Here is a 23,341-nt window from a genome sequence, read left to right on the forward strand (position 1 = left end):
GATATGTGAACGTGACTTAGGAACAAGTTTTTCCCCAGTGGTACAGTACGTTCTGTACATTGAGAGAGCATTCCGAGTCTTACATTACTGAATGGATTTCTGCGTCATCTTGTGGCAAGTCTATGTAATGCCGCAGTTAGTAATGATCATAATATGATTTTTCTTGTTTACTGGCTACAAATTTACCTAGAGGTTTTGGTTATATATTAGTCGACTAATACGTATTTGTAAGTAGACTAACTTGGACATTGAAATCAATCAATTTTGCATGAGCTTTAAGTCCGGAGCATTTAATTTGGAGCTCTGAGATTTAAGCTTTAGATTGAGTAATATTGTTCTTTGTACGGTGTGTTTTTTAGTGAACGTGATTAAACTTTGACTGAAAGCACTGCCATCAGTTATAATGGACATTTTGGATTGCATTCGAAGGTCAACGCTATCTTTTCTCCGATTGGAGCAAGTGCTTTTAGCACCGCCCAAGTTTCTACCACATGGTCTGTCTGGAAATCTATTGGATTTTACGTCCGTCCTTCAAAGTATCACAAGCCAATCGGCCGCATTTGCCCTTTCATTCGCGTTACGTTCACCGGCAGTGTCCCATTCAAGATGTCGGCGACGTCTATGTTCCCCATGTGTGTCCGAGCGAGCCGGGGCCTTCTCAGTCTCAGAAACGGGACCACGGGAGGTTCGGTCGCCGCAGTGACGGACCTGATTCGGGGGCTGTCCACGGAACGGCCCACCACGGTGGAAGGGAGTTCCACAGGCGGCCTCGCTCAGGCGATATTGCAAGAGAGGCTTCAACAGAAGAATCAGGTGAGTTATTACAGTAGTCGATAGGCATCTTGATTCGTGACATTCCGCCTGGTACAGTGTGGTCGTTGGGCTGCTCGTCGTAAATGTGCATTTAGTGATCAGGCGGAGCTGGTTGTATTCGGAAACAGACCTATCGTTTGATTTCAAAGAACTGTCATTTGTAATGGCTGTCATGTTTCGTAAGACACCTTCATGCTCACTCGCCCGGTGTCGTACAACCCACACTGGCTACTCATGAGCTGGGATTACTAGTCTAGCACGTTCGAAGCTACTGTATCTGTTTTGGGTTCATGGTCAATATATTGTAATCTCAAATGGAAATCAGGTACCAAGCCAATTTATGTCCGTTCATTGTTGGTTTTAATGGTGTCCTTGTGTTTTTGCGGTTGTTTTAGCGTCCAAGATAGCTATTAATCTATGTGCACATTGCGGATTATGTTGGAGTATCTGATTGAAGTCAGAGATGTGCTTAAGATACACTGTTATCAATACGTTCAGACAGACTCAACCGTTGATCTAGCCGTTGACTGGAACCAAATAAGGGAGGCCGAAATCATCACTGCGGACGTGACATCAAGCTCTCAAAAGAAGCTTATTGATATTACCGGGCAGGAAAATGTTGGCTAGTTAGTAAAACTGAAAACGTTTAGCTAGTTAGGTAGCGTTAGCATGGACGTTGAAGTTTTTCTGAAGGTCACTTAACCTCCCCGCCCCCCTTATTAGTGCATTCCTCCACTTTTTCTTCTACCAATATCTGACACTTCTATGAAAGCTCATTCGTTGTCTGTCAGGGAGACGGGGCATCTAAAATGAGTAACTCTGTAAACTGGACCCAGACTAACTTCTGAGAAACGAGTTCTGGAGAGTGCCACATTCAGACTGTACAGTTTATAGATGGTTTAATCTGAAGCATAGAAGTATGCCAGCTCCTTAGTGTTAGACTGAATGAGTGATCTGAGAATCTGTGTGTGTGTGTGTGTGTGTCCCATGACCAGACCCCTCCAGAAGGTGATGGAGAGGGTGGTGGTGACCAGGGTGACCAGGGTGGGGATACGAAGCAGAAGGAGAACACAGCGTATGCCAAGAAGATCGTCCTGAGGCTGGCTGGGCTAATGGGACTAGGGGGGGCCGTAGGCATGGTCTACATATTCGGTAAGTCAGACCTTAAATTGTATTATTTTTTATCTTATTTTTGTCTGTATGTGGTCTCTCTTTCCCTCTCTTTGTCTGTTCTTTTCTCTGTCTCTGATCTCTCCTTCACTGATATCCTTCCTTGGCTGTCTTGCTTTCCTAATGTCATACCAGACTGTTAGCTTCTGATTAGTTTCCAGTGTAACCCTGCAACGAATTGATGTTAGAAGGGGAAACTAGAGAGTTAGATCAGTTGAGACACATACAGCATTATGCAAATCGTTATCTTCAGTGGCTTCGCCGACATCCAATGAGATTAGGGCAGGTCCAGCCAGTCTGGCTCAGGATTGGCTGTAGGCGTCCGCTGTGGAGATATGGGAGGGATGGCACCTCCTACTAGAGGCGAGCGAGGAGATGTCAGGAGGCAGTAGTGTCCTGTCTGACAGCCCAGTCAAGGACTGCCTCTGACCTGGCCGTCACAGTCGAGGCCAGGCTGACAGAGATAGCCGGCAGACCAGGGTCACTTTCCTCCGCTCTCCTCTCTGTGGAATATATCTTGACATTTTTTTTTGTGGATGCTAATCTCTTTGAAGATGTGTGGCCTGTGATCTTCAGGCCAACAGGGCTTTCCCTGGGATGGGTACGTAATCATAGGACTTATGTTAGGAGTGTACTGGTAAACAAGACCTTTTCTTTACTACAGGGTTTGTTCCCTGGACACTGTTTTGGGAATTCAGTCTTGGGAACTGGGTTGCAATTTGACTAGCTTTTTCCAAGTTGTGTTTTTAATACCTCTTTCTTTGTTTTACTCTACAGGGAGCAATTCAGTGGATGAGCAAGGAAACAAGGTAAGTTTCCAGTGTAAGCAAAAGATGAATAATGTGACAGGCTTTTTGCGTCGTCAGTCTCAGTGGAGGTGACTGGTTTCCATGCGTGACACACTTGGCAACCGTCTGTGATATGCGGCATGTGCCCACAACAAGTTAGGAGACACGAGAAAGATGCTTCAGAGAGCACACTCCTCTCACGCCTTGCGAGATCCCCTGGCCAGCTTTTGTCTCTGTGTGTGTCCTTTGTCACGCACGGCTCGCCAGGCCTCGAGGCGTGTGACCGTTTGAAAGGGCACACTTCTCTCAGTCGCTAGGCAGGGGCCTTGTGTTAATTCTCACAGGTGAAGCTGGCCTGTTCTCCCCCCCCCCCCCCCCCCCCCCCTGGTTCAGCTCAAACTGTTGAGTACTGGTGGTTGAGGTCTTTAGTTTGTAGTTTGACATGATTTTTTATTTGTATTATGTAGTATTTAATGTATTTTTTTAAGGCTAATAATTATAATCCCTTTAACTAACTGCCGGCTGTGTTGCTTGTTAACACTAGGAGCCACTAGAAGGTTTGTGCTGCTCTGCCTTGTGCCAAATGGTCAAATGTTATGAAGTATCTAACAGTGCATATTTTTCAAGTTAAAATTTGGCCTAGCAGAAGAAAAAAGAGAGAGAGAAACGATCCCCAAAACTAGCTTGGAGGTGTGAATACTTCAGAGGGCACACTTATGCTGCCTTCTTCCTTTACGATCCCCTCAAAGGCCACACTTCTGATTGGGCCGGGTGTGACATGGGGCCTGTGCCAAGGTGAGTCTGATTGGTGTGGTGTCACACACTTCCGAGCTGTGATTGGAGGAGAGGAGAAGGGTGGGTGCCGTGAGAGAGGGAACGGTAACCGGTTCTCATCACGACCTCTGGTTCAGGTCCAGCTGTCCAGTAGCTGATAATAATAGCCTTTAGCTTGACGTGATATGTAAGTATTGGTAGTATTTTTTATAATGAATTAAAATCCTTTTAACTAAGGTCCACTGCCAAGCTATGACACATTTTAACGTGGGTGACTTCTACAGAAGTCTCTGGGTCAGTGTCCTTGACACAGATTACAACCAGCCCATGACTAAGTCTTGCTGCCTTGATAGGCAGGCAAAGTTTTAAGAAACAGTTAAAGGTTATGTTAATATAACTTTTCCGTGTGTGGGAAACTGTATCTTTGTCTTCTCCCAGTGGTGTCCTTAATATCTGCTCACCTTCTAAACCACTTAAAAGAGCACACTTTTGCCACATAGATGCTAAATCCTCTTACATCTTTTCAAAGAGCACACTTTCTCAGCCGCCTGAGGCTTGTGCCTGAGGTAGAAGGTGCTAGAAGGGGAGGCTTCAAAGATGCACACTTTTCTCACGTCTTCAGTGCAAACCAGAGCCTGTGGCTTGTGCCAGAGTTCGGTGGTGTTGGCATGGGAATAGGAAAAGACTTTAAGGAGCACTCTCCAAGTGTACTTCCTGTCAGGGCCTCTTTAAAGGGGCACACTTCACAGGAAGTTGTGAACCATGACGGGTTGGCCACTTCAAAGAGTGCACAGGTGTTAGTGGAGGAAGATGAAGGTACTTAGGGACACACTTCTCTCACCTGAAGGCTGCTTCCTCTGGTGGCTCCTTCAAAGGGCACACTTCTCTCACCTGAAGGCTGCTTCCTCTGGTGGCTCCTTCAAAGGGCACACTTCTCTCACCTGAAGGCTGCTTCCTCTGGTGACTCCTTCAAAGGGCACACTTCTCTCACCTGAAGGCTGCTTCCTCTGGTGGCTCCTTCAAAGGGCACACTTCTCTCACCTGAAGGCTGCTTCCTCTGGTGGCTCCTTCAAAGGGCACACTTCGCAGGACGCTGTGGCCTGTGCCAGGGAGGGCTGTGAGGTGTTAGTATGGGAAGATGTGTACTTCAAAGTGCACACTTCTCTCACGGCTTGGCTAGTCCACTTCAAAGTGACAGCGGTGCGGTAGGTGTGACTGGAGTGTGCCCGTCTGGACTGCCTTCCTGTCTTCGAATCGGAGGGAGGGAGGCAGGGTGGAGGGAGGGAGGCTGGTGTGATGGAGGAGCGAGGGAGGGAGGGAGGCAGGGTGGAGGAAGGATGGCAGGGTGGAGGGAGGGAGGGGGGAGGGGGGAGGGAGGGATGGAGGAGGGAAGGAGGGAGGCAGGGTGGAGGGAGGAAGGCAGGGTGGAGGGAGGGAAAGCAGGGTGGAGGGAGGAAGGCTGGGGGGAGGGAGGCAGGGTGGAGGGAGGCAGGGTGGAGGGAGGGAGGCAGGGTGGAGGGAGGCAGGGAGGGAGGCTGGAGGGATGGATGGAGGAAGGAGGCAAGGTGTGAGCTTGTGAGGAGGAGAAGCCTGTTCTCATGTCTGGGTCTTCCTGGAGTGTTCAGGAACTTCTGCTGTACAGGCGGCACCAATAAGCCATGCATCTCCTTCAACACCAGAGTTGTTGTACATAGTGCACCATCATTGTCTTCATTTCAGAATCGAGATAATCATTTGAGATCCGTTTGGGTTTCTTTTTGAATGATTTGAACAAAAGGGTTGAAGTTGTGCATTCAGCTATAGACCATCAACAGGCTATCCGGAGGCTATTTGGATTATTGATTGATTGATTTTATTTCCCACCATGCCATTTTGTTATCCAGGAAGTTAAATCAGGGCTCTTGGAACTAACCCTGTGTCCATTTCCTGTTTCCCTCACCCAGGGCCGTAGGTGTGTGTGATGGCGCCCGCGCATGTGTGTGTGTGTACGTGTGTGTTCCCACGTGAACTGGCTCTCCCAGCGTTATTCGGGAACAGGCCTGCGCCCCGCTCCCCAGCCTCCTGGCCCCTCCCCCAGCCTCCTGGCCCCTCCCCCAGCCTCCTGGCCCCTCCCCCAGCCTCCTGGCCCCTCCCCCAGCCTCCTGGCCCCTCCCCCAGCCTCCTGGCCCCTCCCCCAGCCTCCTGGCCCCTCTACCCGATACAGGAGTGTCAATTACCCCTGAACGAGCCCTCACACACCTCCCTCCTGGTTCTCCCCCTGGAAGCTCAGCTCAGCCCGCCCTGCCGTCCTGTAATGGGCCTAGATCACTGTTCACAAGTGGCCCTCTGGTGAGAACCAGGGTTTAATGAGATAACGACTCTCTAAAGGCACAGAAGGATCTTTTCTGGTCTGGGAACTAAAACTGTCTGTCCTTTACTCCACTCCTGTCTCCGTGGGAACTGGGCCACCAAAACAGAAAAGTGGATTGAACCCTACATTTATATATCTCTTCTTTTTTTTATTTTGATATATAGATTATTTAGGTGTTTGTGCTTTATTTGGATAGACGGTGAGAGAGAGGGGTCAGGAAATGACCTTGGCACAATTGAAATGTCCCCGAAAAGAAGTCGGTTAGCGGTTACAGGACCAGAGCCGGGAGTACCTGTCTCTCTCTGTCTCCCTCTCTCCCTCCCTGTCTACACAGTAGCTTATCTCTGGATGAGACGGCTATCCTTCCTGCTTTAACAGGATAGAGGCTTGGCCCAGTTACATTTACATTACATTTACATTTAGTCATTTAGCAGACGCTCTTATCCAGAGCGACTTACAGTAAGTACAGGGACATTCCCCCGAGGCAAGTAGGGTGAAGTGCCTTGCCCAAGGACACAACGTCAGTTGGCATGACCGGGAATCGAACTGGCAACCTTCGGATTACTAGCCCGATTCCCTCACCACTCAGCCACCTGACTGAGTTAGTGTTCCCCTGCCCCTGGGGGAGTTCCTGACAGGCAGCAGCGCAGCCAGCTACCCGGGGGGGGGGGGGTCCTGTTCAGGAAGTCATCTCTCTCACTGGATTGGCTCAGGGAGAGCAGTGGCTTGTGGAGGAAAGACGAGCGGTCACAAATCCCGTCTTTCTCAAATCACTCATTTCTCACAACCCTAACAAGGAGAGAGGACTTTGTTTACACATCCTCCTGGAGAGCCACCCTCCAGGAGGGTTTCCCTTCAACCTACAGGAGGGTGACAAACATGATCCAGATTGTCAGTCAGATAGTTATGTGAGTGGTTGTGTGCTGGGTTAGGCTCGGGATGGTACATACAGGATGGGAGCTCTCCAGGAACGTGCATGGAGATTCAACAGTTCAGTGCTTATAGGGATCCAAAGGCATGCAGTACTATCATCTGACCACTAGAGGGGGCACTACACCTGTGTGTCGCTGAATTCACTGGCTCACCTTTCCCCTAATGCCCTACAGCCTGAGCAATACCCTGCTATTCAACAGTTTTACTGGAACTTGACTGTGCTAATACATCTTAGCAATATGCTGCTTCCTGCAAAAGTTGCTATTGTAAGCAGATTCTAATCAACCTTTCACAATAAAAGAGTTCAGTTGACTTTCTTATAAACTGTAGTTCAGTGTATGAACAGCAGGGGTAGGCTGAAATGTCTTTGTACTGTTGTTTGAAATCACCACTCACTGCTACATGGAGAGAGAGAACATTACAGTTTTTTTGGCAAATTTAGTTTGGTCATAGGAATCCCAAGCAGTTTCTCAGGACGTCTGCATTATCTTTATAATATATAGTATTTTAAAATAGTGTATATATATTTTTTTTAACCCATTTCGAAGCCACATATGACCTGGTATCATTTTCACATAGTTGTTGATATCAGCATGTTTGCGTGCCTAATGTAAGATATGCCTTACAGTCGTTTTGTTTTACAACATCGAGAGGAACTATTATTATTTATTGACTTGTTGTGGTTTTGTGTTAACGGTCACATGTTCTCTAACTCTTAATTCCTTGTTTTCCTCTCTAACAGATTCCAGATGAGTTTGACACTGGTGAGTAACTGCTGCACTACCTGTTGTGTGTGTGTGTGTGTGTGTGTGCTAGGGCTGGGCGGTATGGCCTAAAATGTTTATCATTAACATTGCTTATGAAGTGCGAAGTGAAGCGGCTAATCTACCGCACTCGGACAGATTTGGATTGGGTAACTCCGGTGTGTCGCATTAGTTGAATTTTCCAACTTTTGCAGTGCCTTGCCAAGGAAGAGCAACTTTAGCGTTAAAAAGTAGCCTATGCTTATGGGATCGCAAGAAAACAGTTAAATATGTTTAGTGAGTTAGCTATAAACAACTATTACATCAGAATCAGAATGGGTTTTATTTGCCATGAAAGTTTGCACAGACAAGGAATTTGCTTTGGCAGGAAGGTGCATACATTAAACATATAGGAATCTTAAATTTAAATATGAGGACTAACTATACTAAAAGTATAGCAATACTAAGTGGAACTAGCAATACTAAGTGGAATTAGAATTAAAGTAAAATATACAATAGAATATAAAATATAAGTTGCCGTAATTTACAATATAAAAATACAAATAATACAAATATTTACAAAAAATACAAATGGTACAAGATACAATTGTGTGATGCAGTGCAAAAAGCAATGTGTTTTTAGGACATTAAGAATACATGGCTGAATACTCGGCCTATTCTGTTGGCCTACAATAAACATTTCATAATTCTAACCAACCTGGCATTGGATTTGTTAAACGCATTCTGGTAGATTGTTCATATTCGCGCACATGCACGGCTTTCAGGTGGTGACAAAGATTCCCCACTGAAATTCCATTCAGTCTTGAATTGGTTGGCTTTCTGTATGTTTTTGCTTCAACCTCCACTTCTGAACCTTTATCAGGACACATCCTAGCTCATCATTAGCTGTGCTGGAGTGAAGCCAGGAATGTAGATCTCCAGGAGCATGACTGCAGAGTGGGCAGCAGAGCTGTGGAGACCTGCCTGTCAGGTTGGCTGGGGAGAGCACATGTAACCCTAGATGGGGTTAGTTGTACTGGTGGCACTGAAGTGCTCTCATAAGTGTAGGGGAGAGGGGGGGGGGGGGGGGTGTAGTACACGCTTTCTCCTTCATAGGTTCTCTTCATGATTCACTTCATCCTACACACACACATCTTTCTCTTTCACACACACCGACCCTTTCTCACTGTGTCCAGATGAGCTCAGCTTTGCCTGAGCATGTGTGGCATTGTCATGCGGAGGTTGTGTGTGTGTGTGTGTGTGTCTCTGTGTGTGTGTGTGTGTGTGTCTCTGTGTGTGTGTGTGTGTGTGTGTGGCTGGTCTCCTGTATGATTGATGGATCCTGGAGGATGCCACCCTCCTGGTGCCCGGTGCGGGGGCAGTGCCAGCTGCCCCCGTAGAGAGGCAGAGCACCCTGGTGCCCCCTGGTCTGTCAGCCGGCCTCCATCTGCCCTGCCACCATCCCTCATCCTGTCTGCCAGCATCCATCTGCCCTGCCGCCATCAGTCATCCTGTCAGCCAGCCCGACTGGCTGCAAGACCTCTCCAGGGACACGTGTATAGACACACACACATATACACACACTCACTTACTCACACGCAGAAAATACCTCAACTGGCATCCTCAACAGCCATGCTTTCTGATTTCCCCTAAGGCCATCCGTTCTATATCAGAACAGTGCGTTTCCTGCAGATGTACCTCCACATCTACTGATGTTGTGAAGGGTGAGGGGAGGGTTAGAGAGAGGCTGGTGTGTTCACCTTCCTGTCTTCCTGCAAGTTTCTAGCACGAGGGGTTTTGAGCATGGGGCCAGCCAGGGGGCCTAGGGCCAGTCTTCAGCCCGGGGCCCGCTGTGGCAGGGCTTGGAGGCGAGGTGTCTCCCCAGGGCTTGGCAGAGACGCTAACCCAGGCACAGCTGCCACCCTGGGGTCCAGCAGGGCTGATGTGGCCTCAGAGGGCTGGAGGAGGATCAAACTAATATCACCCAGAGAGCCCGATAATGACCTCTTTATTAACAGCCTCCCAGAGGGGCCCTATCACCATCTCTCCCTCTGTTGTCTGCCTCTCTCTCGCCTCGTCAGGTGTCACATCGCTCTCTCTCTCTCTCTCTCTCTCTCTCTCTCTCTCTCTCTCTCTCTCTCTCTCTCTCTCTGTCTCTCTCTCTCCCCGAGGGATCATATCACCAGCTCTATCCTACTCTTTCTGCACTCCCCCCCCCCCCCCCCCCTTTTTCTCTCTCCTTTATTGCTATCTCTTCCTGTCTCGCTCGTTCTCTCCTAGGTGCCCTATCGATACCCCTGTCTGCCGGTCTCCCTCCCCGCCCCTCTGTCCCTCCCTGAGGTACCCCTTCCACTGTCTGTCTCTGTAATCACCTCAGGGCCCGGTCCGGCGTGCTGACGCTCCCGTGGCAGTAATGGAGAGATGCTTATCTTAGCCTAGCTTAGCCTTGTGTAATGTAGCCTATCGTAGTGTAGCCTAGCCTAGCCTAGCCTCCACCCTGGGCGTTCCCTCCACTCATAAAGACCTCTGATGACCTGAGGGGCTACTGGGGGGCAGGGGTAAACATCAGGGTCCCTAAGGGGACATGGAGGTGGCTGTGCATCGCCCCCCCCCCTCCCTCCCTCCCCCCCTCCCTCCCCCCCTCCCTGTCCACGCTGCCTCTCCACGCTTCCCCTCCCTCGGGAGTGGCAGAAGGTAAGCGGAGGGTGGGAGGGTGGGAGGGGAGGAGGGGAGGAGGGGTGGAGGGGAGGAGGGGTGGAGGGGAGGAGGGGTGGAGGGGTCCTCAGGGACTACTGTGATGGTCTGGTCGGTTAACAGGCGTGACCCACGTTACCATGCCAAGTGACGGCATTCACAGCCGTGTGTGTGAGGAGGGAGGAATGGGGTATTGCATTGGGATGGGGTGTCATGAGGGGTTAAGGGTCACGCGTGTGTGTGTGTGGCATGATGCATCGGAGCGTCGGACGCCTCGGTGATGGCGTGATGTCACAGCGCTGTCCCTTGAGATGGAGATGACACACGCACACCACACGCACACACACACACGCACACCACACAAACACGCACACCACACGCACACACACACACACACACACCACACAAACACGCACACACGCACACCACACACACACGCACACCACACAAACACGCACACCACACGCACACACACGCGCGCGCGCACACACACACACACATATATTTATATACATCTACATACACACACACATCCAGTGAGAACACATTGTGATTGTAGCACAGCACCAACATCTGGTACCACATCCAGACCCCTGTTTCCTAACACCAGGTAGAGAGTAGATATACTGTTGTTTGGATGCTGCTTTTGGATCAAAGCGTCTGCTAAATGAATGAAATATGAGTGTGACAGTAGTGCATCAGAGCTGGGGTGGAGCAGCACAACACACGCTCTGAGTCTGACACTGTTTGAGTGGAACATGGCAGCACAGATACAGAAAGCTAGTTACAGTAGAGACGGGGTGGGTTACAGTACAGTTAGTAGGGATGGACAGGATGTTACAGTAGAGTTCAAACAACCTGACACGTGTAGCTTGTCTCCTCCGCACCCCAGCCCAGGTCCTAGCTCTCCTGTTCCCTCCTCCCCTCCTCTCCTGTCCCCTCCTCTCCTGTTCCCTCCTCTCTCTTCCTCTCTCCTCCTAGCTCAAGTGTACACACACACACACACACACACACACACAGTGGCCTGTGTCCCTATCTGTCCCCTGGCTGTAACCCTGCTGTTCTAACACAGAGAGAGCCCCTCCTACTGAGAGAGCCCCCCCCCCCCCCCCCCCCCCCCAAAAGAGAGGGTGACAGGCATGAGCACCGTTTGTCACAACAGGAGAAAGAAGCGATTGGGCGGGCGGGCGACAGCAGTGGAGAAGCAGGGAGAGAGGAGAGGAGGGGGAGAGGAAAAGCTTCAGAGGAATAATGGTCTTTGGCAAACTAGCAGAGCATATGCCACCTCAGAGGAGGATTAAAGGCAGGCTTTGTTTGGACAGGAGGCCCAGCTATCGATCTACCTCTTCCCTCACTCCCTCACTCACTCTCTCTCCCTCACTCCCTCACTAATTTGGTGGGGAACCCTCCGTTTCTTACACCCTCCTTGCCGCCTTGTCTCCCTCTCTCCCTCCCTCTCTCCCTCCATCCGTCCATCTCCCTCCAGTCCTCTTGAGTGGCTACCAAGCTACAATAGACTTCCTCTCTATTACACAGACAAACAAGGTTAGCACAAGAGCCCCCCTCTCTCCAACATCCAGCCTTCGTCAGGCCCCAGCTCTGTGTTGGTTACCTCAGAGAGGGGTCAGCGAGGCGTGCTGGGGGTGTGGGGCCCCTGGGTGTGGAGCTCTGGGGTGTGGGTGGGGAGCTCTGGGCTGGGGAGCTCTGTGTGGGCTGTTAGCTCTGCTGGTACAGCCAGGCCCTAGTGTGGGTAAGGATGGAAGGCTGTTGATCACTATTCTGACGGTCTTGTAAATGCTTTCTTTCTGTCTCTGTATATAGACACATCTCGCTTTCTCTCGCTCGCTCGCTCACACTCTCGCCCGCCCCCCCCTCAGCTGACCAAACCATCATCCTGCTTCCCTCCATCTTTGTCTCCTCATCCTCCGTCATCATCCATCTATCCAGCCCTCCTCCATTAGCCCCCCATGCTGATATTAGCATGATAAAAGCCTGACTTGATCCTTCCTCTCTCACACACACACACACACACACACACACGTGTCAGTGTCCTGGAGAGGGGGGGGTGCATGACTCCCACCCCCGGCCTAGCGTGGCACTCCTGTCTCAGGGGAGAAGTTAGTCTACAGGCCCGGTCACTATCCCACGCTCCCTGGAAGTGTGTGCGTGCGTGCCCTCCAGGACTAATCAAACACGTGGGTGATACGTGGGTCCCTGGTGATAACACACGCGTTCTGCTGGATGAGGCGTCCACGCTGCTGTTGCACACTCCTCTCTGTGTGTCTGTCTCTCTCTCTCTCTGCCTGTCTCTCTCTGCCTCTCTCTCTCTCTCTCTCTCTGCCTGTCTCTCTCTGTGTGTCTGTCTCTCTCTCTCTCTCTCTGCCTGTCTCTCTCTGTGTGTCTGTCTCTCTCTCTGTGTCTGTCTCTCTCTGTCTCTCTCTCTCTGTGTGTCTGTCTCTCTCTGTCTCTCTCTCTCTGTCTCTCTCTCTGTGTGTCTGTCTCTCTCTGTCTGTCTCGCTGTCTGTCTGTCTCTGTCTGTCTGTCTCTCTCTCTCTCTGTCTGTGTGTCTCTCCCTCTGTGTGTGTGTCTGTGTCTCTCTCTGTCTCTCTCTCTATATCGCTGTCCCAACACTCCTCTCCTCCTCCACTTCTCTCTCTCCTTTTCCATCTCCCTCTCTCTTCTCGCTCCTTCGTCTTCCTGTCCCCGAGGACTCAACCCCCCAGAGTCCCTTGCTGCGTGCTTTAGCTTGGGGGGGGGAATGCCATCTGCCATAGCAATGCTCAGATCAGATCTGCTGTAATGACACTGTGGTCTCATGGGAGATGCAGTTCTTTATTGCTCATTAGGACTACATCTGTGGACTTCCTTCCTCTGTCCACTTCTCTCTGCCAGAGGAACCCACTAATTACTTGGTTATACCTGTTCCATGGAGGGATACAGTCTAGTTCTGCATCTCTACCTATTCTGGCATTATAGAGAAGCCGGCTGTTTGCATTGTAAAACATTACTTATAAAGTACAAGGGATAGTATAGAATAGAAACGTTTTCCCCCCAGTGTTGTATGTAATGTTGTTGTCCCTGGAGACCTGGCCTGACCGCTCCTCTCTCCTCCAGACCCACAGGTCGTCCAACAGCTGAGGAGAACGTTCAAGTACTTCCAAGACTACAGACAGGTACCTACTCTGTGATTGGTCAGTCCGGACTCATCTAGGTTAAGGATTGGTGGTGAAGTGTTGTGGAAATAGTAGGTTCTCCTGGCTAGTCAGACGCATAACAAGAATAAACAGTCAGTTATTCTGAACAGGCTTCTCTTCACACACACGTACACACACACAGACACACACACACACACGTGTCTCTACAGGTTTCTGCTCTACAGTGAAGGTGCTGTATGTTGACAGTGTATGTCCACAGTAGTGCTTAATGGTGCAGTTATAAATCTAGCCTGGAACAAACGTTAAGAGGCAGTAGGGCCAGACAGCAGGCACCTGTGTTCATTAAGCAGAACACAGGTACAGCAATATACAAACGCTGCACAACCCCAGCTGTTCCCCCACAGCAGACCTCTGTGGTCCAGTAGTGATGATGTCAAATGTATGCGCCCTCAGATGATCATGGAGCCCACTAGCCCAAGGCTGCTGCCAGACCCCCTGAAGGAGCCGTACTACCAGCCCCCCTACACCCTGGTGCTGGAGCTCACAGACGTGCTGCTGCACCCGGAGTGGTCGGTACGTAGCCCTGTCCTGCCTCGCCTCGCCCTGCCTCGCCCTGCCGCGACTCGCTCCTCACCTCTACTTCTTCACCCCAATCTCACCTCTCTTCAACCCTGCCTCATCACCCCTCCACACACACACACACACACACACACACACACTCACGCACACACACACACACACACACACACACACATGTCCACCCTGTTCCTTTCTCCTTCTTCTGTGGTTTAGGCCATCTGTTCTGGGGAGTGCGTGTGTGTGTGTGAGAGAGCGGGAGAGAGAGAGAGAGTGTGTGTGTGTGTGTGAGGACCACCTGTCAGCTTCCCCCTCTGTAAACACTCATCCTCTCATCTCCTCCCTCCACACTTTCACCTGTGCTCTCCACCTGTCTGCCCTTCCCCCCTCCTCCCACCTGCCCCCCCTCCCTCACCTGGCCAGGTGTGCTTGTGAGGGGCGCGTGCAGGTGACAGGTGGGCTGCAGCAAGGCTGTAACCTGACACCTGCTTGACAACGCCCTCCATACCCCAACAGACAGGTAGCGCCAGTGTGGTCCAGCCCTGACCCCTGCCCCCAGCCTCCAGGACCCAGCCCCCAGCCTCAGCCTCCAGGACCCAGCCCTGACCCCAGCCCCCAGCCCTCCAGGACCCCTGGCCTCTCTTGCTTCACTTCTGTGTTTGCTGTTTGTGACACAAGGTGTGTGTGTGTGTTCCCAGCTTGCGACCGGCTGGCGTTTTAAGAAGCGTCCGGGCATCGACTACCTGTTCCAGCAGCTCGCTCCTCTCTACGAGATCGTCATCTTCACCGCCGAGACCGGCATGGTGAGCAAGCGAACACACACCACGCTAACACACACACCACGCTAACACACACACCACGCTAACACACACACCACGTTAACACACACACACACCACCATATGTTGCAACAACTCCTGTGTGTGTGTGTGTGTGTGTGTGTGTGTGTGTGCGTGTGTGTGCATGCTGAGGCGTGCCCCTTCGTCAACGACAATGACAACCACATCCACCCTCTCATTCAGTCGGAGCTTGCCCACGCTTGTTTGTTGTGACCACTGTCCCTCTCCCCCCACCTCTCCCCCCACCTCTCCCTCCCCCTCCTGGGCTATGGGGCTCCAGGCCCGAACACATCTTCTGGCTCTCCCCCAGAGCACCACTTCCAGGTCCAGTCTGCTGTACTGTGACCTGGCTCTCTCAACAAGCCGTTAAACCACCCAGCCCCTGCTCCTCATTGTTGACTTGTTTGTTTACCATCTTGGCAGCCGTAGCGCCCCAGGGCCTCCTGCGCTCCTAACAGCCCACCCACGTGGCCTTCAGTCAGGCACAGAGCAGGCCACCCTCCGCCCGCGAGGACCCCTCTCTCCAGGACCACATTCACATGCTAATGAAGCTGAGGCCTCCAGTCTAATTGGCTGTTTAGACCGTTTCCAACTTCAGTTTGGTCCGTTGGATCTTATGGGTTCAGTTTGAACATTTGGGATCGTTTCAGTCCAAGCAGGGGTGTCGGTGTGGGGATGGTGTAGGTTTACACGAGAGAGAGAGAGATAAAAGATGGACTGGCTGCCAAGACTGGTGTAAACATCGACACACACTCAAATCCCATGTGTTTGTACAGCCCTGTTCACTGGCACAGTGCCTCTGACACATCCGTAGAAGTGTAGCTAAACACATCTGAACCCTCAGAGAAGACAAGCACAAGCGTGAGGGGGAGAGACCTCAGTGAGGAATCCTCTCCTCCACTCCCAACGTTTACCCAGCATGCTTCAGTCCGGAATATTGTGGTAGTCAAGGAAACGTTAGAAGTGTGATAAAGGACTCAAGTGTGTGTGTGTGTGTTCCTGTAGACGGCATACCCCCTGATTGACAGCATCGACCCTCAGGGCTTTGTCATGTACCGCCTGTTCAGAGACGCCACACGCTACATGGAGGGACATCATGTCAAGGTAATCACACACACGCTCCTGTCTCACACACACGCTCCTGTCTCACACACACGCTTCTGTCTCACACACACGCTTCTGTCTCACACACACGCTCCTGTCTCACACACACGCTCCTGTCTCACACACACGCTCCTGTCTCACACACACGCTCCTGTCTCACACACACGCTCCTGTCTCACACACACGCTTCTGTCTCACACACGCTCCTGTCTCACACACACGCTCCTGTCTCACACACACGCTCCTGTCTCACACACAAGCCAGTCTCACACACGCCCCTGTCTCACACACACCCCTGTCTCACACACGCCAGTCTCACACACGCTCCTGTCTCACACACGCCAGTCTCACACGCACTGGAGACATGACCCCCCCCCCCCCCACTCACAGTCCCACACAGTCCTTGATCTGAAAGTGTCTGTCCTGTCCCTTACACAGCAGCCCAGCTAAAGCCCTCATGTCACTGTACTGCTCTCCTACAGCCCAGCACAACTGTAGAGTCCCTCTCTCACCCCCCCCCCCCCGGAGCCTGACCCGGGCGTCACAATGCCGCCAGGCCCCCTGTGTCTCCTCCTGAGCCATCCTTCTGCTGCTCCTTTCATTCTCTCTCCTCCATCACCTCCTCCTCCCCTCCTGCTCCGCGGTCACAATGGAGGTTTCTCTCCCCCTCCCCCCCTGTCCCTCTCTCGGGCCTCATTAACCTTATGCCTGCCGCTCTCCCCCCTCCCCCCATCCCCTCTCTCTCTCTCCCCCTCCCTCTCTCTCTCCCCCTCCCTCTCTCTCTCTTCCCCTCTCTCCCCCTCCCTCTCTCTCCCCCTCCCTCTCTCTCTCCAGCAGAGACAGAGAATTGAACAGTTAAGAAGTGTGTTAACCGACCTGTTGTCTTCCCTCATGATGCAGCTAGGCTTAGTCGTAGACTAACAGGAACTGTTACATGGAACAGGTTTTTATTTATTTATATATAAATGGTATTTCCTCACCAGAATAACCCCCAACAGATTCAGGACTGTATTCATAAACATAGCTAACCCTATCGGCACGGAGACGGTTACGGCAGCTCTGACTTTATGTTTACATGTTCATACAGCTGCGTGGTTAAAGGAACACAACACTACCTCCCAGCACTGCCCTGTGTGAAAGTGGTGGTTCCACTGTCTCTGCATCCTCACTGTCCTCTCCATGATCTCTCTCTGTCCCTCCTGAAAGCATGCATCTCTCACCACAGTTCTGACCTCCTGCTCATCTCTCCCATCCCTCCTTTTCCCTCGTTTTCTGTGACCCCCCCCCCCCTGCCCTCCATCTGGCCCTCTAAAAAAGCAACAGTGAGGTAGGAAGGGAACGAGAGGGAGGGAGGAGGGGGGAGGTCTGAACGCCCCCCCCCCAGGCAGAGGGTCTGTCAGGGAAGGGCATTTCGATGGTGCTCTGTCAGAAGAAGGTTCCAAACAGTGTGGACACACAGATGTGATCTGCCAATATAATGCTGCGGGTCAGTGTGACGAGGGCCGCGTTCAGACACTGGGACAAACCAACCGTGACGGGGGGGCGGGGGGGGGCTAGGAGCTAGAATCTTCCAAGGCGGGACAGTTAGTGGAGGTCATGGGCTTGTCACAGGTGCATATGAGGGGGTCCTGGGTCCAAAGAGAGGGTCATCAACTGCCAACTGAAAAGTTTCAGAAGCTTGGCTGTTTATTTTATTTATTTTATCGTTGATTTGTATCATGGCAAGTTTTATCCAGAAGTTAACAGTTTGAGAAATGGTTTTGTACTGTGACCAACTTTCTCCAACCCTTTGAACCCCCATACAGACCAGACGTTTGTGTGTGTGTGTGTGTGTGAGAGAGGGGAGACACCTCACAGCCTGTTGTCCTGTTCAGAGATCATAGAGGCTTGCTGTGTAACAAGAGCTCCCAGCACCCCCACACACACACCCCCCCCACACGTTCATGTAGCCAACACGCTTCATGCAGGTACACACACACACTTTCCCCTGGTACAGCTGGCCTATGCAGGAGGGGTCTGTGTGCTTGGTGTGTGTTTGTGAGGGGGGGGTTAATGGGGCAGATGGAGAGGGACGCTGTTGCTGGGCTCATCTGGACCCCCCCCCCCCCTCCGCCCCCAAAGCTGCTGCTCACTCATGCTAGTGTGTGTGTGTGTGTGTGTGTGAGAGGTGGTAGTAAGGGAAACTCCAGTGGACACATCAGCACAGTTTTAAGGCAAATAATCAGTATGGGCTAACCTTTGTGGTGGTTCCCTGCAGAGCGTGAGAGAGGAAGGGGTTGTGTCATGTCTGTATTTGACGACATCTCTCTCAAACGTTCATCTCTTCTGCCTCTCCTTCTCTTCGTCTCTCTCCTCCTTTTCTTGTCTCTTCTCTACTCCCCCCCCCCCTCCAGGATGTGTCGTGTCTAAACAGGGACACCTCCAAGATCATCGTGGTGGACTGTAAGAGAGAAGCCTTCAGCCTGCAGCCCTTCAACGGCATGGCCCTCAAGAAGTGGGATGGCAACTCGGAGGACCGCACGCTCTACGACCTCGCCGCCTTCCTCAAGAGTGAGCGAGCACGCGTGTGTGTGTGTGTCAGTTACACCAAAGCTGTGTGTCTCGAGCAAGATGTGGTTTTTGGAGGGGGTGTATCTAGAGAGAGAGAGAGAGAGAGAGAATCTTTCGAGGATTATCTTTTTATCGATTGAGAGTTTCTGAACATGCACATGTGTGAGGTAGACTTATGTTGGCTCTTCCTGTAACCGTAACAACCTCCTCTCCAGCCATAGCTCTGAGTGGAGTGGATGATGTCAGAGGAGTTCTAGAAAACTACGCCCTGGAGGAGGACCCCATAGAGGCCTTCAAACGCAGACAAGCACAGCTGGCACAGGTGTGTGTGCTCACGCACGCACGCGCACACACACACACACACACACACACGCACGCCAGATCAGTTCTAATGTGTCTAACCCATAAATGACCATTTCTTTCTTTCTCTAATTCACTCTTTGTGCCTTGTATGTATGTGTTTGAATCTTCATATCACTTCTAGAAAAACTGACTGTCTGTGTTTGTGTGTATTTGTTTGTCTATGTTGATTCTGTGTGTCTTTGTGCGTGTTTGTGTTAATTGTGGGTGCGTGCGTGTGTGTGTGTAGGAGGAGGAACAGAGGCTAGCAGAGCTAGCTCAACAGAAGAAGCAGGGCATCTCTTTAGGTTCCATCGCCGGAAGGTTCTGGCGTTCCAAGCAACAGTGAGTGGTCCCAATACCCACCAATCACGGCCCACCTCTCCAACGTGTCTGACCAATGGGACCGCGGCCGCAGTCATCCGGGTGGGCGGGACCTGCGAGCTTGTCCGGAAGCGTCCAATCAGATGGAGCGGACTGCCAAAACCATGCCTCGGGGGGCGGGACTGTAGAGGAGCAAACCTAAATCATCATAACCTGTGCACCAATGAGGAGCAGCTTCCTAGGTCTGGAGGTGGTGGAGGCAGCGCATTCCCCCTAATGCTTCTATTGGTTCTCTGTTGTCACCGGACACATCCTAAAGGGTGCTGATTGGTTAAGAGACATTCATCAGCTTCGGCTCATTGGTGGTCCGGAGGCTGACCAGATATCAGGGCTTCTTACCTGCAACTCCTGCTCTGAGATCTGGGTCTCCGTGCACAGAGGCGGACTGGGCTCACGTCCTATCACCTGATTTCATGTTTGTACTTCGAATTATTATATTTTTGTTCTGTTTTGTTCATGCAAATGTAAACGAGACTGTGCTGACCCAAGGTTTAGAACTTTAAAAGTATAATTATGGTTGCTATCGGATACGTTTCGTTCTGGGAGGCATGCAACGGCGCTTTTCCGCTCTCCACCAATGAGATCGCCGTGGTTTGGACAGGCGCTGGGCTCGGCCAATCAGACGGGGTGTGACTGCGGGACGAGCCGATGCACAAGGACTGAGTGGTGGATGACAGATTATCTCTCCTCTAAGCCAATGAGAGCCCTGGGATCTGTCGCTGCAGGGAGGGGGGGTCATTGGGTCGTATAATCAGCAGAACTGGGATCTGTGCTCGAGTGTGTGCTTGTTGAATGTTCTGTGAGATTATATTCATGTGAAACATTCATTCACCAAGTCCCAAATAAAGGAGAGCAGTCAGTTTACCAGGTGCTGAACTGTGTGTGGTTTATCCTACATCACGGAGATCACCTGGACCTTCTCTACAACAAAATACTTCCCATGATGTGGGGTATTTAGTGGCGTATATCTTTGTAGAAGCCGACTCTTTGCTTTGGTACTTGATCCTCTCCTGTTTAGTGTCTTGGAGGGATTTTCTTCTCCATTGTCTGTTTTGATTATTGGCTCAATTATTTAAACAGAACTAAATAAATACCTGGCAAAAAGCCTTCCAAATCCTAACCATTTTGCTCCAGGTGTGAACTTTCTTCCTGGAATGAATGACTGACTGGCGATAAGTCAATAATTTAAGTATTTCAACCATGTGACGTTGATGCATTTTTCCAGCGGCTGTCTGTTGATGAGTGAGTTCAGGACGCTCTTGCGAGGTTATGGAGCTTTAAATAGATCTTAAAAGTGGCGATTAGATTCCTTTTCACTTGTTTAGACGATTAACTCCTAACAAACAACCGAAGCCTCTCCGCCAGGAACTGATTTGGCCCAAGAGAATGTGTTGGTTTAGGCACCACTGATCTGGAGGCACAATATTTGCCATGACAGATTACTGTCGATCAAAGCCTGTCATCCTCGGAGGTTATATTTGCTTTTCGTATTTAACGCTAAATTAGTTGCTATTCCGCTTTCAACGGCTATTCAGTTATTTAAAAGGGATTAGATTAGAAATCCAATTAGGCTATAGGTGTATTTCCAATAGTCTACTCAATTATTAAACGAAAAAATTAACAGGAAAAACAATAAATACGTTATTTTAACGCTTAAAATGTAAGTGTAATTGAAACAATGTTCTTCGAAATTCAAGACTGAAAGTAGCAAATTGCCTTTCCCCAGACAGACGGGGGGTTGATGTTGAATCAATGTAGGCTCGAGCCACGTCGCCAATTGGCATTAGAGATGTTAATGCTACCGTTTGTGGCGCGTGAAGGAGAGACATGTGGCTTGGCCATTCACAGCAACATGCAAACTGTTCCGTGTCAAACCCATTCTCCCAACAGACACCCCCCGGCCAGACACGTGCCCAAATGTGAATGCCTTAGGGCTCTCCTTCTCTCTCACGGGACAATAGGGTTAGCTCTTTAGTTAATCTCTGGCTTTATTCTAATGACATAATTGTTCAGAATGTAGCTCTGCCAGTACCCGATAATTTGTTTATATATTAATTAAAATGTAACATTTATTTTTAGGTGTTACCACTGATCAAGATTGCAGTAACTATTGTAGGCCTACTGTGATTCAGATTCCACAACTGTTATCATCAGATCACCACTAAAACATAGTGCCATTCCTCATGATGGCGGCAACATGGGTCTTTAATTTAGCCATATCGTCATAATTAACATTCCACAGATTGATTGAGAGGGTTCAGGAATTATGATACACTCGAGACGAGCCTACTTTGGAGGACGGTTCCAACACGTTTCCCACGAAAATACAGTAGCCTAGTGCTTTGGTGGGAACCTTGAGGTTATTCGGTCAGATTTGTGTGCATTAATTACCCTGCAAAAGGCAATGTGTCATTGCATTTGGACCAAGCAGCACGGCAACATCGGTTTCTGGAAACGTGCGAACAAACTGCGTGGAAACAAGGTGTCACCTCAAGACTCTAATCTTGTAAAACATCATGCACGCGGCGTTTGGGAAGCCTGGGAATAGGTCCACCTCGAGCTCGGGGTGTCGGACTTGACACCTCAGCAGAACGCGCCGGTTCACATTTATAAGCACCCTGTGCCTTCTGCCACCAAGTCACACCTTTACAAATGTTCTCACTGCGTGCCTTTCCGCCCTGGCCCTGGCTGTCTGTTCATCTCTTGTTCCGTCACCTTCGCGAGGACACACGCTATGTCTCACCAGAAGCGAGTACTCCTACACCATTTGGACATGGGGCACGTGGGGATGGTAAGCGCTGAAGTGACAACAACTTTGCGTAAAAGCTGTGCCACGATGTCAACATATGGGCACTTTCTTGGCAATATCAACATTCTCGGAATTGCGCATCTTCCAACCAAACAAGACTTGTTTATGTTTGCGGCTTCTTATTCCAGTTATAGCCTGCCCCAAGCATTTGAGCTGAATAAAGTTTTGGCGCATGCTAAATACCTGTTAGGCTAAATGCATGCTGCGTCAAGTCCCTAGTGTCGAATATCCGCGCGTGCAAACACAATCTTAATACAATATGCACATATTCGATCGTGCCATCTGGTTATCGATTTGTTTAATTATTCTTTCCCCTCCGTCGAATTCCTACCGTGACAAGCCACGCGCGCGACACCTGCGCATCCCCAGAGAAATGTTGACAGATTTTGATTATTTTTGCATGATAACATGCCATCATGTTCACGCGCGAAGTTCTGAATCCATGACCGTTTAATGTTTTAATAGGGAGTTTACTGCAGGGGTTTAAACTATAAATTGTGTCAGGGCATGCAAAAAAGGTCACATTGGTGTATTGTTGGTTACCAACGTATTATCCAGAACTAACTGACTTAAATATGTTTCATATGATGGTGGATTTCCTTCTGCAATAGACCTAATGAAATGGTCCATTGTTGCTATTCACATTCAATCCAAAGGTGTCATAACACAACATACTGTCGTATTAAAATCCACATGACACGCTTTGTTGTTTTGGTTAAAGCAATCTCCCTCTAAATGATGCGATCCGGCAGAACGTGAACGCGCATGATGGGAACTTTTATTGTTTACAAGAGACAGCTCATATTTATTTATCCAGTCTTTTGTTGGATCCCAAGCCGCAGAACCAGCCCGTCTGGATAATTATCCAACAATATAATGACAATGGAAGCTCGCTGTAGTCTCCTCTCTTCTGTGTGACGCGCCCCAGCCGGAGCGTGCCTTGGGTAAAGTCAGGGCCAACAGAGGCACGCGCTGCTCTCATTACAATGACAATAGACGCGCGCCAAAGATGAGCAACAGTTTGTAAAGCTTTCGCCCTATTGTCCCTGGGCGCCCCAGCCACATCAGCAAGCACGCAGTCTACACTGACACACGCCCTATCAAAGTACAAGCTTAATTATTCACCTTCGCGCCAATTTAATTGAATGTATTTTTAATGTGCGTGACTTTAAAAAAAAGAAAAAATCGAACGAGTTTCAAGTTCCTTGACAATTTTGTGTCATTATCGACAATTGTTTTAATGACCGGCTTTTCACAACAGTTTTAATCCCTCTAATCCCTTTTTGTAATTTACCTTATTTAGAGAGCGTTGCTGTTTTTG

The 23,341-nt window shown here is 50.1% G+C and overlaps 1 protein-coding gene across 2 annotated transcripts; it reads left to right on the forward strand.

The window, feature by feature from the left end:
* The first annotated feature begins 606 nt into the window (after window positions 1-606).
* On the forward strand, window positions 607-20,331 carry timm50 (translocase of inner mitochondrial membrane 50 homolog (S. cerevisiae)). Of its 2 annotated transcripts, none has more exons than XM_067246281.1 (11): window positions 607-813; window positions 1,809-1,965; window positions 2,761-2,792; window positions 7,571-7,592; window positions 13,380-13,438; window positions 13,874-13,993; window positions 14,695-14,799; window positions 15,840-15,938; window positions 18,332-18,488; window positions 18,704-18,810; window positions 18,973-20,331. In XM_067246281.1, exons 1-11 carry the CDS (start codon window positions 607-609, stop codon window positions 18,979-18,981), a joined length of 1,074 nt encoding a protein of 357 aa, XP_067102382.1. In that variant the 3' UTR covers window positions 18,982-20,331. The 2 variants fall into 2 exon arrangements, with proteins under 2 accessions (XP_067102382.1, XP_067102380.1); XM_067246279.1 differs by having other exon boundaries at window positions 19,078-20,331.
* The last annotated feature ends 3,010 nt before the right edge of the window (window positions 20,332-23,341 follow it).

This window comes from Osmerus mordax, chromosome 11, assembly GCF_038355195.1.
Source record: "Osmerus mordax isolate fOsmMor3 chromosome 11, fOsmMor3.pri, whole genome shotgun sequence".
NCBI lineage: Eukaryota > Metazoa > Chordata > Actinopteri > Osmeriformes > Osmeridae > Osmerus > Osmerus mordax.

What these genes read in the sequence shown, in the direction of transcription:
- timm50 (XM_067246279.1), top strand. Translation starts at nt 607, where the DNA reads ATGTCGGCGACGTCTATGTTCCCCATGTGTGTCCGAGCGAGCCGGGGC. An exon ending in ACTTCCAAGACTACAGACAG is followed by an intron (nt 13,439 to 13,873) that starts GTACCTACTCTG and finishes ATGCGCCCTCAG; the next exon opens with ATGATCATGGAGCCCACTAG. An exon ending in GACAAGCACAGCTGGCACAG is followed by an intron (nt 18,811 to 19,077) that starts GTGTGTGTGCTC and finishes GTGTGTGTGTAG; the next exon opens with GAGGAGGAACAGAGGCTAGC.